Here is a 15,628-nt window from a genome sequence, read left to right on the forward strand (position 1 = left end):
TGGTAAAAAAATTAGGGCCTATTTGCCGTTCAGCGGTGCAGTTATATATTCTAAAGCCCTTTTTGGCGTGTATTAGTGGCACAAAAAAATGGCCTAAATGTTTTTAGCGCAGGCAGAGGTCGAAAAAGAGTAAGGGGGCGTGGCAGCAGGGGTCACAGCGAGAGGCCTGAACTCCCGGTGTCATCTAGCGGTCGTGCCTTGACCAGCAACCCAGCGGTTCTTGAATGGTTGACTCAGTCATCCACTTCGTCCCAAGTGACATTAGACACCCACAGTCAAGTGTCGGAAGGTTCCTCTGACACAACGCTTAGTTGGCATAGCCTAGGAGCAGGCACTGTGCACCCAGATGTCCTGAACCTTTCTCTGTCATTTTCAGTTCCCTCAGCACGAGAAGTATTATATGCCCTAGGCTTGGCTCCACTTTTCAGCGAGGACGAGCTACTATAGGACAGTCAGCAGCTACTGCCCAGCCAAGATCTGCAGGAGACATCCGCTGCTTCTTACGGTAGTCGGGCAAGTAGAGATAAGGAGAGTGGTGTGGGAGCTGGTGTCGCAATAGGTCAGGCTCCTGACCCAGAGATAGTTAAGGAGGGCATCAGTGACGTACAGATAGTACTTGATGATGATGATGATGTAGCTGATTGCACTTGGGAGGCAGGTGACAAAGAGGTGTCATCATTATCCAGAGAAGAGGGTGGCAGCTTGCCTGTGAGCCAGCGGTGAATCCAGCAAGTCGGTAGCATGGCAGGGAGTCAGCAGGGTGGCAGCAGTGGTAGGTTGGGAGCCAAACGTGCCCGAAGTAGACCATCCACTTCACAGGAGCCTACCTGCCCGGGAAGTAGTGGTGCATGGGTTCACGGAGGCAGCGGTGGTAGCAGTCAATCAGTGCGGAGTGTTGACAGTAAAATCACCTACTCGGCAGTGAGGTAGTTTTTTGTTAAGACACCAGAGGAGGTGAACATGGCTATTTGTAGAATCTGTGGGCAGAAGGTGAAGTGTGGCCAGGGTGTCAATGTTGGCACCACGGCCCTGCGTCAACATATGCAGCATCACTATAAAGTAGCCTGGGAGAACCGTGGCTCCCATGTGGTGGTCCAGCCTGCTGTAGCAACCGCTGCATCACCCAGTGGCATGCATGCAGTTTCAGGCAGTCAGGGCTCCACCACCTCAGCCAAAGGGAGCTGTCTGTCCTTCCCATCATCTGCTGGTCCTTATGCTCCTGCTCTCCTACTCCTTGTCAGTCATTCCGTCAGCAATCTATCACCGAAGCGATTGCCAAGGGACAATAGTATGCGTGCACTCATCCAGCTCCACAGAAGCTGAACATGCTCCTGTTCAAGTTTCTGGTGCTGCAGTCCCTCCCTTTCCAAGTGGTGGACTCCACATTTCAGAGAACTGATGGCTTGTCCCGAGATGAGGAGGAGAGTCCCTTCCAAGCCATAATTTCTTTGCCAAAAAGGCAGTACCAGCCTTGCACACACATGTAGAACAGAAGGTGGGCCAGTCCTTGAGCCTGTCGGTGTCTGACAAAGTGCACGGCAGCGCCGAAGTGTGGAGCTGTAACTACAGTAGGGTCAGGGACAATGCATGTCCTTTACAGCCCACTGGGTGAATGTGGTTCCTGCATAGCTAAACCAACAACTTGGCCAGGTAATGTCGCTTCCGCCTCCACGTTCTCACGCCAATGGTCCTGCGAGAATGTCTGTCTCTGCCTCCTCATCCTCCACCGTGTCCTCAGCCTCCACTGCAGGGACAATTCACAGTGCCCCTCCAGCATACCACATGTGCAGGACACAGCAGTGTCACGTTGTTCTGCACCTCGTTTGCCTGGGTGAACGGAAAAAAACAGGGGAGGAAGTGTTCAGTGTCTTTCATCAAGAAATAGGTTCCTGGCTTTCTCCACAACAACTGAAAATCAGAGCCATGGTGACCGACATCGGGAAGAACAAGGTGTTGGCGCTGTGTCAAGGAGGCACACATGTTCAATCTGGTTGTCAAGCAGTTCCTGAAGTCATCCACCCATCTGCAAGACATCCTAAAACTGGCCAGGAAACTTTGCATGCACTTCAGCCACCCGTACTCCGCAAAGCACACCCTCCTTGAGCTGCAGCGGCAGAACAGCATCCCCCAACATAGGCTGATATGCGATGTTTCCACCCATCGGAATTCCACCCTCCATATGTTGGACCGATTATATGAACAGAGAAAGGCCATAAATGATTTCTTGATGATCCAAGCAGACAGGTGTACTCTCCTGTGTAGCTTTGATGTCAGCCAGTGGCAGCTCATGCGTGACACCTGCTGTTTTCTCAGGCCCTTTGAGGAGGGCACGTTATTTGTCAGTCGCCAGGACTACGGGATGAACAATGTCATTTAACTGCTTCATGTCCTGAAACAGATGCTGGAAAATCTGGCTGGCCAGGGGACTGGAGATGTAGCACCTAGATCTCACGGCCACATGAGCCCTGTGGGGGCTGAACTGGAGGAGGAGGACATTGGAGCACAAGCAATGTGTAGCAAAATGGGTGTTTTCTGTTCACAATTGACAGGAGAGGAAAAAGCAGGAGCAGCTAGAGGAGCTACAGGGCAATGAAGAAGATAAGGCAGAGACAACATGGCAGTATGCAGTGGAGATGGAGGCAAGGAGTCCCTCTGAGTCACTTGCACAAACAGCCCGATGCATTCTCATTTGCTTGCGTAGTTATAGCTGAATTGTTACCATTTGGCAGAGGGATGACTTCTGGTTCTCCACCTTGTTGGACCCTTGCTACCGGTCCAAAATGACAAAAGACAGAAGACATGCAAATATTCCATTCACGTGTCATCTCTGTTTTGGATCCACTCCTGTTTTTTTGGGGCATTAGAAATACTGATGGATTACTGACCAAATGCTGACAGTGTGAAGGTGGATGCTCAACAAACAGGATCCGTTTTTTGTGGGTTATTGTTCTGACGGATCAGAGTCAAAATAATCAGTGACGTCAACACAAACTTACTGCTAACACCCTCTCCACTCTGTTGGGGGGCTCTACTTGTACAGTATAAGCGTTTAATAGAACAGGTTCTGTGGACATCTATGTAGAATCATCAGACGGTGTAAAAAGAGTGCACTTCTTCTTGGCGCTAACTTCGACCTTTAAGTCTGAGTTCATACTTGAGTTATGTGGTCAGTTTTGGCCCGTGACTGCCCAAATAAGTGAAGTAAGCAGTGATTCTAAGAGCGACGCCTGTCATCTGCATGTCAAACAAACTCACAGTATTATTTCACTACCAAAGCAGATTCCCTATGCGTGTTACTGCAAGGCACAGTATTCTACACCACTATAAAGGGTCTCTGCAGCCAGGAAATAGCAGTTTTTTAACGAAATTCGCTGCAAATATATTCGGATTGAACCAAATAAAAAATAAAAAACTTAGGCGAACCGGCCAAGTCTAACCTTTTACACCATATGTGAAACAGTGACTGAAACACTCATTTTAGGACTTATACAGAGCTGACCCAGTAAAATTGTAAGCTGGGTAACTCCTAGCCATTAGGCGACGCAGAACACTTTTGTTATTTTTATTACTACCAGGGCATGGAAAATCTGACATTTGGCAACAGCTAGAATATAATGTCAAGACACTTTGGGGGACATTAACTATCTAAAAATATGCCTATATTAGTTGTATCTTTGGCACAGATTTTGATGCAAAGGTTATTTGTGCCGCAGTCTGCGACTCTTCCATGCTCCTGCCAGATCTAAAAAAGTGGGCATGGTGTGGGAGGGGAAGGGGACGGCCAGCAAGCCCCTCTCATTGATAATGTTTTACACCTGTTTTAGGCATACAAAATGTTCTAAGTGTAAGCCTGTAAGGAAGCTGGCTGACATTTAGACTGGCACTGAAGACACCAAAGTTATGTAAAGGCTGGCGCCTACCAACTGGTTACGGGCTACTGTGCTGATCCAACTGTCACTACAGGTATTGAATATGTCATCCATATTGGAATTATGTGTCATTTTCTGTTGAATGTGGACTAGAAGCAGTTGACGGATAAGTGATATGAGTGTTGTATAACTTAAAGGGGTTGTCTGGCTTTGGAGCTGACAACCCCTGGGGTCCTAACCAACTACCACGTTCCTGGATGCTTCTGGTCCACGAAGGACCAAGAAAAGGCTTAGTGCTATAACCACTGCAGTTAGTCACAGGCTTCAGTGGTCACAGTAGCTTGAATGGTACACCACTGCTTTGACGTACCAGGATCATAGTACATCTGTCTTTCAGAGCTGAAGGGAGGAGTGGTGAAGCAGCTCAATGCAGAGAGCAGAGACCACTTCATAGTGAAGCATCACACTGGGCACTCGCAAGAGGAGGATCTGAACAAATGAAAGTTCATATTCTCACTACTCCTGATGAGAAAAAAATCCACAAAAGGTATGCTTGTACTGTTCCCTACCTAGTGTTTTCAACAATTAAAACTGATGACAGTCTCCCTTTAAGAGGAAAATTTCCTGTAGAGAAAAAAAATCTTCTATCATCTGCATGGGTTTTGTTGGCTAAAGCTTGCTCGCAGTTTGAGAGATATTGATATATGCAGAAATCTAATGCGTCTCTTTAATAGATGACCCATGAGTAAAAGCACAAGAACCTTTATAGGATTTCAATTACTTACGGACACAAGGCATATGTGCAGAACGACTTTGCTGATATCCTTGAGCACAACGATTGCAAGTTAGACCAGTAACTCCAGTTTTGCATTGACATTGGCCCGTTGTCTGGTTGCACATGGCGTTGATTGCTCCAATGGGGTGACACTGGCAAGCTGAAAATAAAATTATTTAATAGTCATATTAACTAGGGATGACTGAATTAATTCTAACAAATCAATTTGTTTCATTAGCAAGAGTTCTTCATCTGTAAGGGGCTGTCCCCACAGGTGAAGAATCTCCCACCTGCCTGTTGATTGACAGGGCCGGCCCGACAATCTTGCCCTTGTATCGAGTAGTGGCACAAGCGAAGAGGCTCTGCTTGTGCTACTGGAGCATCAATTGCCCATATGCCACTACATTTCCAAGTAGTAGAGCATAGTAACGGTACTCTCTGGGCTAAGCCCCATGTTTTTTTTATTTTTCACTTTACAGAGCTGTGCAGAGGAATAGATAACAGTTTTTGATTGCTTTTTATTTAGGTTTAATTGGTGGCAAATATGCAACAACAAAAAAACAAAAAACAGCAATTCTGCTATATATTTTTATTTACCTCATTTACCATGCAGGATAAATGATGTGATAATTGAATAGTGTTAGAGTTATTACAGATGTGGTGATACTAGTTATGTGGAAGGGTTATTATTTTTCCATATTTTCCATTGAAAAGCATTTTTTCAATGGAAAAGGTGTATTTTTTTAATTTGTAGATTTTTTTAATAAAACCTTTTTTTTTTTACCACTTATTCCCACAATGGGACTTTGACATGTGATCCTTTGATTGTGATGCTTTTCCATAATACACTGTATTACTTATGTAGCACAGTGTATTATATTTTCAGTAGAAAGGCCTCTGGCACAGCCTGATAGTACATACACTGAAGACAAACCTGGGTGTCATTAGGCCCCCACCTGCCATTAGAAAACATTGGCACCCTGTGATCTCATTTGCAGGGTTTAGATGCCTAAGAAGGAACGCTCTCTCCCTCTAAAACCACTTATATCCTGCTTTCGCTATTGACAGCAGTATCTAAGGAGTTAAACGGCCACACAGCACTTTTGGTGATCTTGGCTGTCATATGCACTCCTGCTCTCTAGAGCACGGGAGACCCATGCAGCAATTAATCTAGGCCACAGTAAACAGGTGGCAGCCTAGAATAATGCCTGTTAATGACCACGGTAAAAAGCCATATCTATGGTAATTAAAGGGTTAGGTTAAAAAGTTAAAAACGTGATAAAATAAAGACACAAAATTAATCAGCAGATAAATCCGCCAGCTTTCTATCTGGCCTTGTCGTCTTAGCTGCAGTGATGGTGTGTACATCCATGTGACCATTTCAGCCACTTGCTGGCTATAGTCATATAAGTCATAAAGCCTGCAAGGATAGCGAGAGACAGCTATGCAAATCACTGGCTGCTGTGGTCACACTGATGTATTTTCCCCAGGAATTACAGGAGCTGTACATAGCTATGGATATCACACATGAATTGTTTTTTAAATTTTTTAAATTTTTTGGATAACACCAAGAAACAGCTGATCGGGGGGGGAGGGGGGTGCTGGATATCAGACCATGACCTGAAGATAGGCGATTAATATCTGTAGCCCGGAGAACCCTTTCAAAATGAATAAAACCACCTATGTCTTACTAGGTCTATGGGAGAACACCACTTGTAAGATCAAAGGATTTTTATTCACTAAAATTTCGACCCCATCTTTTGGTACTAGCAGAGAGGGGACTGCAACAACTAAAGAACTTTTTACTGTATCTTACCTGACAACTCATTTAAAGATACATGTAACAGTTATATTGAAAAATACTGCTATGGGTACTTACGCTTGCAGGCTTTTCGACTTGAAATAGGTTTGCTCAAATCACGTTTGTAACCCTGTTTACAGTAGTGACAATGGCGCCCAGCGGTGTTGTGACGACAGTTCAAACATACACCTCCACTTTTTCTACCTGATAACTTGTACAATTCCATGTTAAATCTGCAGCGATTAGAATGCTGATTGCAATCACAAGCTGAAAGAGAAGATACATTATCAGTTCACAAAATATACTATATGATATTTCCTTCATGATATACTTTATATATACTTTATAGTCGTAAAAGTACAACTCCCAGCATGCTCTATCCTCTCATGTGAGAGTTCCAAAAACAGCCAAGCAAGTGTGCATGCTGCGAGTTGTAGTTTCGCAACAGATGGGGTGCTAAGACTGCTGATAAATATAGTGGCATTTGGAAATGTGTGAACCCTTCCGAATTTTTTATATTTCTGCATAAATTTGACCTAAAACTACATTACATTTTCCCAAGAGTCCTAAAAGTAGATAAAGATAACCAAATCAAACAAATGAGTCAAAAATATTAGACTTGGTGACTTGGTGATATACAGTTGCAATAAAAAGTATGTGAACCCTTTGGAATTATATGGATTTCTGCACAAATTGGTCATAAAATGTGATCTGATCTTCATCTAAGTCACAACAATAGACAATCACAGTCTGCTTAAACTAATAACACACAAAAAATTTAATGTTACCATGTTTTTATTGAACACGCCATGTAAACGTTCACAGTGCAGGTGGAAAAAGTATGTGAACCCTTGGATTTAATAACTGGTTAAACCTCCTTTGGCAGCAATAACTTCAACCAAACGTTTCCTGTAGTTGCAAATATAGACGTGCACAACGGTCAGGAGTAATTCTTGACCATTCCTCTTTACAGAACTGTTTCAGTTCAGCAATATTCTTGGGATGTCTGGTGTGAATAGCTTTCTTGAGGTCATGCCACAGCATCTCAATCGGGTTGAGGTCAGGACTCTGGGCCACTCCAGAAGGCGTATTTTCTTCTGTTTAAGCCATTATGTTGTTGATTTACTTCTATGCTTTGGGTCGTTGTCCTGTTGCAACACCCATCTTCTGTTGAGCTACAGCTGGTGGACAGATGGCCTTAAGTTCTCCTGCAAAATGTCTTGATAAACTTGGGAATTCATTTTTCCTTCGATGATAGCAATGCCTCCAGGCCCTGACGCAGCAAAGCAGCCCCAAACCATGATGCCCCCAACACCATACTTCACAGTTGGGGTGAGGTTTTGATGTTGGTGTGCTGTGCCTCTTTTTCTCCACACATAGTGTTATGTGTTTCTTCCAAGCAACTCAATTTTGGTTTCATCTGTCCACAGAATATTTTGCCAGTACTGCTGTGGAATATCCAGGTGCTCTTGTGCAAACTGTAAACGTGCAGCAATGTTTTTTTGGACAGCAGTGGCTTCCTCTGTGGTATCCTCCCATGAAATCCATTCTTGTTTCGTGTTTTACATATCTTAGATTCGCTAACAGGGATGTTAGCATATGCCAGAGACTTTTGTAAGTCTTTAGCTGACACTCTAGGATTCTTCTTCACCTCATTGAGCAGTCTGCGCTGTGCTCTTGCAGTCATCTTTACAGGACGGCCACTCCTAGGGAGAGTAGCAGCAGTGCTGAACTTTCTCCATTTATAGACAATTTTTCTTACCATGGACTGATGAACAGCAAGGCTTTTGGAGATACTTTTATACCTTTCCAGCTTTATGCAAGTCAACAATTCTTAATCGTAGGTCTTCTGAGAGCTTTTTTGTGCGAGGCATCATTCACATCAGGCAATGCTTCTTGTGAAAAGCAAACCCAGAACTGGTAAGTGTTTTTTATAGGGCAGGGCAGCTGTAACCAACACCTCCAGTCTCATCTCATTGATTGGACTCCAGTTGGCTGACACCTCACTCCAATTAGCTCTTGGAGATGTCATTAGTCTAGGGGTTCACATACTTTTTCCACCTGCACTGTGAATGTTTACATCGTGTGTTCAATAAAACATTTAAAACATTTAATTCTTTCTGTGTTATTAGTTTAAGCAGACTGTTATTGTCTATTGTTGTGACTTAGATGAAGATCAGATCACATTTTACGACCAATTTGTGCAGAAATCCATATCATTCCAAAGGGTTCACATACTTTTTCTTGCAACTGTATTTATTAGAGAAAATAATCCAATATCACATATCTGTGAGTGGAAAAATGTTGTGACCCTTTGTTTTCAGTAACTTTAACCCCCCCACCCCCTTGTGTAGCAATTACGGCAACTAAATGTTTCCAGTAATTGTTGTTGATTTGTCCTGTACATCGGTTTGGAGGAATTCAATTCTGTTATATTTATGGGTTTCCTCCCATGAACTGCTTGCTTTGGGTCCTTCCAGAACAATTCTATTGATTAAGGTCAGAAATTAAACTTGGACGTGCAAAAAAATATTTGATTCTTCTTTAACGATTCTTTGGTAGAACAACTTGCGTGCTTAGGCAGATGTGCTGACATTTTCTTTTAGAATTTGCTGCAAAAATTCAGAATACATTGCTCTATTATTGATGGCTAGCCATCCTCGTCCAGAGGCAAAACAGGCCCGAACCATGATTCTGCCACCACCATGTTTCACAAATGGGATGAGGTGTTTATGCTGGATTGCAGTGTTTTCCTTTCTCCAAACATAAGGCTTCTAATTTAAACCATAAAGTTCTATTTTCTCTAATCCATCCACAATACATTGTTCCAATAGCCTTCTGGCTTAAGCTACTTTCACACTAGCGTTAATATTTTCCGGTATTGAGATCTGTCATAGGGTCTCAATTTCGGGGAAAAAACCTGCTTCCGTTTTGTCCCCACTCATTGTCAATGGGGACAAAACATAACTGAACAGAATGGAATGCTCCAAAATGCATTCCTTTCCATTCTCATACCGGAGAGCAAACCGCAGCATGCTGCTGTTTACTTTCTGTCCTGGGATGCGGAGCAAAATGGATCCGTCATGATCCACAATGCAAGACAATGGGCGCAAATCTGTTTTCTCTTACACAATCTGACACAATAGAAAACAAATCCGTCCCCCATTGACTTTTAATGGTGTTCATGACGGATCTGTCTTGGCAATGTAAGGGCTCTTTCACACCTGCGTTCTTTTCTTCCGGCATAGAGTTCCGTCATCGGGGCTCTATGCCGGAAGAATCCTGATCAGTTTTATCCTAATGCATTCTCAATCGATAGAAATCCGTTCAGGATGCATCAGGATGTCTTCAGTTCCGGACCGGAACGTTTTTTGGCCGGAGAAAATACCGCAGCATGGTGCGCTTTTTGCTCCGGCCAAAAATCCTGAAGACTTGCCGCAAGGCCGGATCCGGAATTAATGCCCATTGAAAGGCATTGATCCGGATCCGGCCTTAAGCTAAACGTCGTTTCGGCGCATTGCCGGATCCGACATTTAGCTTTTTCTCAATGGTTACCATGGCTGCCGGGACGCTAAAGTCCTGGCAGTCATGGTAAAGTGTAGTGGGGAGCGGGGGAGCAGCATACTTACCGTCCGTGTGGCTCCCGGGGCGCTCCAGAGTGACGTCGGGGCGCCCCAAGTGCATGGATCACGTGATCACATGGCACGTCATCCATGCGCATGGGGCGCTCTGACGTTATTCTGGAGCGCCCCGGGAGCCGCACGGACTGTAAGTATACCGCTCCCCACTACTACTATGGCAACCAGGATTTTAATAGCGTCCTGGCTGCCATAATACCACTGAAAGCATTTTGAAGACGGATCCGTCTTCAAATGCTTTCAGTTCACTTGCGTTTTTCCGGATCCGGCGTGTAATTCCGGCAAGTGGAGTACACGCCGGATCCGGACAACGCAAGTGTGAAAGAGGCCTTAAAGATAATTCAACAGGATCCATTCATAACAGATGCAGATGGTTGTTTTATTAGTAACGGAAGCGTTTTTGCTGAATCCTGCTGGATCCAGCAAAAATGCTAGTGTGAAAGTAGCCTTATGCAGGTGATCTTTATCATACTGTAGATAGGCAGCAATGTTCTTTTTAAAGAGCAGAGGCTTTCTCTTTGCAATCCTGTCATGCACACCAATATTGTTCAGTGTCCTACTGATAGTGGTCTCATGAACATTAACATTAGCTCATGTGAGAAAAGCCTTTAGTTGTTTAGAGGTTACATTTGGTTCATTTGTGACCTCATGGACTATTACACACATTGACGTGATATTTGTTATTAGACCACTCCTGTGGAGGGTAATAATGGTCTTGAATTTCCTCCATTTGTGCACAATCTTTGTGTGGATTGTTGGAGACCAAATTATTTACAGATGGTTTTATAACCTGTTTCATCCTGATGAGCATCAACAATTCTTCTCCTGAGGTCCTCAGAAAACTCCTTTGTTCATGCCATGATATACTTCCACAAACGTGTTGTGAAGATCATACTTTGATAGATCTCTGTTCTTTAAATAAAACAGGTCGCTCACTCACATCTGAATATCATCCCATTTATTGAAACACCTGACTCTAATTTTAGCTACAAATTATCTGCAAAGTATAAAGGTTCAAATACTTTTGCCACTCACAGACATGCAATATTGGATCATTTTCGTCAGTCTAATATTTTTGTCTTATTTTTTTTATTTGGTTATCTTTATCTGCTTTTAGAACTTGTGTTTAACATTATTGGTTTTGGTCAAATGTATATAGAAATAAAGAAAATTCAGAACGGTTCTTTTTTATACAGTGTGTATATATATATATATATATATATATATATATATATATATATTGGATATAAAAAGTCTACACACCCCTGTTAAAATGTCAGGTTAAACTGGTCCTATAAACTGTACCACTCAATTGAAAACCAAACTTATAACTGGGGATGTAGCTGTGTTCAGAATTAAGCAATTACATTCAAAATCATGTTAAATAAGAGTCATCATACACCTGCTATCATCTAAAGTGCCTCTGATTAACCTCAACTAAAGTTCAGCTGCTCTAGTTGGTCTTTCCTGAAATTTTCTTAGTCGCATCCCACAGCAAAAGCCATGGTCCACAGAGAGCTTCCAAAACATCAGAGGGATATCATTGTTAAAAGGTATCAGTCAGGAGAAGGGTACAAAAGAATTTCCAAGACATTAGATATACCATGGAACACAGTGAAGACAGTCATCATCAAGTGGAGAAAATATGGCACAACAGTGACATTACCAAGAACTGGACGTCCCTCCAAAATTGATGAAAATACAAAAAGAACTGGTCTGGGAGGCTACCAAGAGGCTACCAGCCAAAGGGAGCTGCAGGAATATCTGGCAAGTACTGGCTGTGTGGTACATGTGACAACAATCTCCCGCATTCTTCATATGTCTGGGCTGTGGGGTAGAGTGGCAAGACAAAAGCCTTTTCTTATGAAGAAAAACATCCAAGCCAGGCTACATTTGCCAAAAATACATCTGAAGTCTTTTAGCGCAAAAACAACACTGCACATCACCAAAAAAACACCATACCCACAGTGAAGCATCGTGGTGGCAGCATCATGCTTTGGGTCTGTTTTTCTTCAGCTGGAACTGGGGCCTTAATTAACCTAGAGGGAATTATGAACAGTTTCAAATACCAGTCAATATTGACACAAAACCGTCAGGTTTCTGCTAGAAAGCTGAACATGAAGTGGAACTTCATATTTCAGCATGACAACGATACAAAGCATACATCAGAATCAACAAAGGAATAGCTTCACCAGAAGAAGATTCAAGTTTTGGAATGTCCCAGCCAGAGCCCAGACCCGAATCCGATTGAAAATCTGTGGGGTGATCTGAAGAGGGCTGTGCACAGGAGATACCCTCGCAATCTGACAGATTTGGAGTGTATTTGCAAAGAAGAGTGGGCAAATCTTGCCAAGTCAAAATGTGCCATGCTGATAGACTCATACCCAAAAAGACTGACTGCTGTAATAAAATCAAAAGGTGATTCAACAAATTATTAGTTTAAGGGTGTGCACACTTATGCAACCATATTATTTCATTTTTATATTTTTTCTTCCCTCTACCTAAAAGATTTCAATTTGTTTTTCAATTGAGTTGTACAGTTTATAGGTCACATTAAAGTTGGAAAAAGTTCTGAAATGATTTATCTTTGTCTCATTTTTTGATATCACAGAAACCCGACATTTTAACAGGGGTGTGTAGACTTTTTATATCCACTGTATATATATCAAATAATTATGCACCAAAAGAAGTTGTTAGAATCAAATTAAACTTTCTATAAGAGAAAGAGTAAGTTAATTAAGTTTATTTGGGCCACTTTTATACAAGATACAAGTTGAGATATGGTTGGGCATGGAGCCATGAAGGCTCCATATGGTATCTTGTGACACATTTGCCCACTCATGTTGCAGGTGGGCCTGTAGATCCTGCACACTTGTTGCATCCCAGCTGGTCCCATAACTGCTCGGTTGACAATAAATCTGGTGACCATCATGCCAAGGAAGTGTTACAGTCTTGCAGAGACATTTCTGGGAAAACCAAACTGTGAGTGGGTGAGTGTTATCCTGCTGAAAATAGCATTTAACAAGCCCTACCATGAGAGGCAACACAAACCTATGGCCGCAGGGTGCCCTGCACAGATCGCTGAGCTGCTAGTGTCCCTACTAGGGGCGACCGACTGTCGGATGTGATGGCTCCCCAGATTATTGCACCACCAGATCATCACTCCACAGCAAAAGCAAGATTGAAGTGCTTACCACGAGTCCTCCATACTCAAACAGACCCATCGTCACATCCCAAACAGATTCTTTATTAGGTTCAATGGCACTCAGCTTTCTTTATGTGTGTGATTGCAGGAGATGGGCCTCAAGTCAGATATAGGTAATAAAGAAACTACTGCAATCCACAGATTAAATCAATTAATGTGTGGCCTCCCAGTATAAAATGTATAAACATTTTTGGCTGTGGCCCCATAAACCATCACTTTCTCTGTGGTGGCTATCTCTTCTTAATAAAGTCCATCTTCTGATCTGTCTACTACAGTGCGTCAATCCGGCCTTGTAGGCCAAAACTGTTTGTACATTTGTCCTAGGATCCCAAACGGAGCCTGGATTTGTCACTAAAGACAGTAGAGTTTCAGTCAGTAGCAGTGCAAGCTTCTCATTCATGACACCACTGCAAATGAAAGAGACAATGTTTCACTATGAATGGAAGGACATATAATGGGTGCCATGACGCCAAACTTCCTTGTGCAAAGCATCTGTGAAGGGTCTGGGCAGAGACAGGGGTGTGTAATGAAGGTGCCACCTGTGTGTATATGGTGAACAACTAAACTGAGGATGCAGCTCTACTGGTAGTCTCTTTGGGCCATCCAGAGCCTGTGCGCTGTGTGTGCATGCCCTTAAGTAATCACTGCTCCAAAACCCCATAGCAGCTAGGACAGAGTGGCCTTGATGGCGGGCAATTCATTGACAGAAGCATCATGATTTTACCATTCCGATGAAGTGCCTACTCTCAAAGTCTGTCAACTGGGCAAAATATCTTTTAATGGATTGTAGAGGCATGTCTAGCAGTCAACGATCTCTCACCAAGAGAAACACTACCCAAAAGTAGTCTCTGAGAGCCTTTTTATATGGCAGAAGAGGAAGTACTTTTATGCCCTGTTATAGCAAGATCTAGTGTGCAATTCGAGCAAACATATCTATCTAAAACATAACTGCATATCAAGTTTTGGAGTCAGTCAGTTGGGTCTCAAAGTGTTTATGTGAAAAGGGAGCCACAGATGAACTAATGAAAAAAGGCTCCAGAAAACTTTGTGTGAAACAACTGGGCATGGCTTAAGCTTATCACATGCAGAACAGGCATTCTATATGTGAAAGTTCAACTTTACTTGACCAACAGCTATCTCTCCCAACCTCTTTATAAACATATATGTATTCATGTGTCCTAAGCAAGAAGAGGGGAGATAGCCACTGCCAGTCATGTCTGACTGTGGCTTATCTTCCTGGAGGATCTAATATCAGCCAAAGGGAGGGGGCCCTGGCAGGTTTGTCCAACATTTTTCTAAAGTATATGGACAGCTTTACTTATCAAAAGAGGAGCTGCCACCACTCATGGCTTGTCTGTTTTACTAAATAATTATATTCCCTATGTAGTAACAATTCTAGAGCATTTATTCTCATGACTCTATGTTGTGCCATCCCTCTACTATTCCTGCTACAAGTTTATAATTAAAGGTATAACCAGGTGTTACCTGTTGGGCTGTTGGGGTTGTTCCTCGTACAGTCTGACATTGTTCAATCAATGCTTCCAGTGGCAGACTGTGCAAGGACACACCCCAGCTGGGAATACCCAGTTAGACCTTTATTCATAAACTTCTAGTAGGAAAAATAGAACATTGGAACAACATATAGTTATAAAAAAAAAATACTTCAGAATTGTTATTGCATGGGGAATTAAAGTACTTGCTAAAAAAGACATGTCAGGAGAGGTGACAAGTTCTCTTTAAACACTAAGTTGCAGTACATTTTGTTGTATTAACGTTGTCTACATGATGAATGCCATTTGTCGAAGTAAGACAATCCCTTTAAAAGGAATGTAGTTTAAGTCAGTCATTCTTACCAGTCTCAGTGAAGCTCCCCTGCTGTAGGATTTGTGCAATATACTATAGTTGGAACAATTGTGTGCTTCATTAGGAAAATCAATATTTAAGGCATAAGAGGCATCTGTTTGTTAAACCTCTTACAATTCATTAAATTAACCGTAAATTAAAAGGCAGCATGTAATCCTGATCGCTTTCAGGAGCCTAAGGAGTGAATGCAGTCACAATAGTTAAAAGCTGTGGTTTGTACGTCTATAGGGCTTTCAACAAGATACCCATAATGGCATTCTGCAGAGCTCATAGCTCTGTGATACGGCAAAGAGACATATTAAAAGTTTAGATTGGTGGGGGTCTGAACACTGAGACTCCCAGCAATCCCTAGAATGAGGGGAGAGAAGGGCAAGCATACAGTATCATGCTCTCTCTACTCGCTCCACAAGACAGGTTCTATAAAAGTCTATGGGCTCATTGAAGTTCCGTCCGGAGAAATTAGGATAGAGTGCACTA

At 42.8% G+C, this 15,628-nt stretch overlaps 1 protein-coding gene across 1 annotated transcript in view; it reads right to left on the bottom strand.

The window, feature by feature from the left end:
* Positions 1-15,628, bottom strand: part of LOC122926662 (netrin-1-like) — a 143,207-nt gene that overhangs the window by 24,548 nt on the left and 103,031 nt on the right. The window contains exons 4-5 of the mRNA XM_044278106.1: positions 6,524-6,712; positions 4,655-4,804 (exon numbers count right to left, since the gene is read on the bottom strand). Of these exons, the coding sequence (XP_044134041.1) occupies positions 4,655-4,804; positions 6,524-6,712 (339 nt within the window). The remainder of the gene's footprint in view (positions 1-4,654; positions 4,805-6,523; positions 6,713-15,628) is intronic.

Source organism: Bufo gargarizans, chromosome 2, assembly GCF_014858855.1.
Source record: "Bufo gargarizans isolate SCDJY-AF-19 chromosome 2, ASM1485885v1, whole genome shotgun sequence".
Lineage (NCBI taxonomy): Eukaryota > Metazoa > Chordata > Amphibia > Anura > Bufonidae > Bufo > Bufo gargarizans.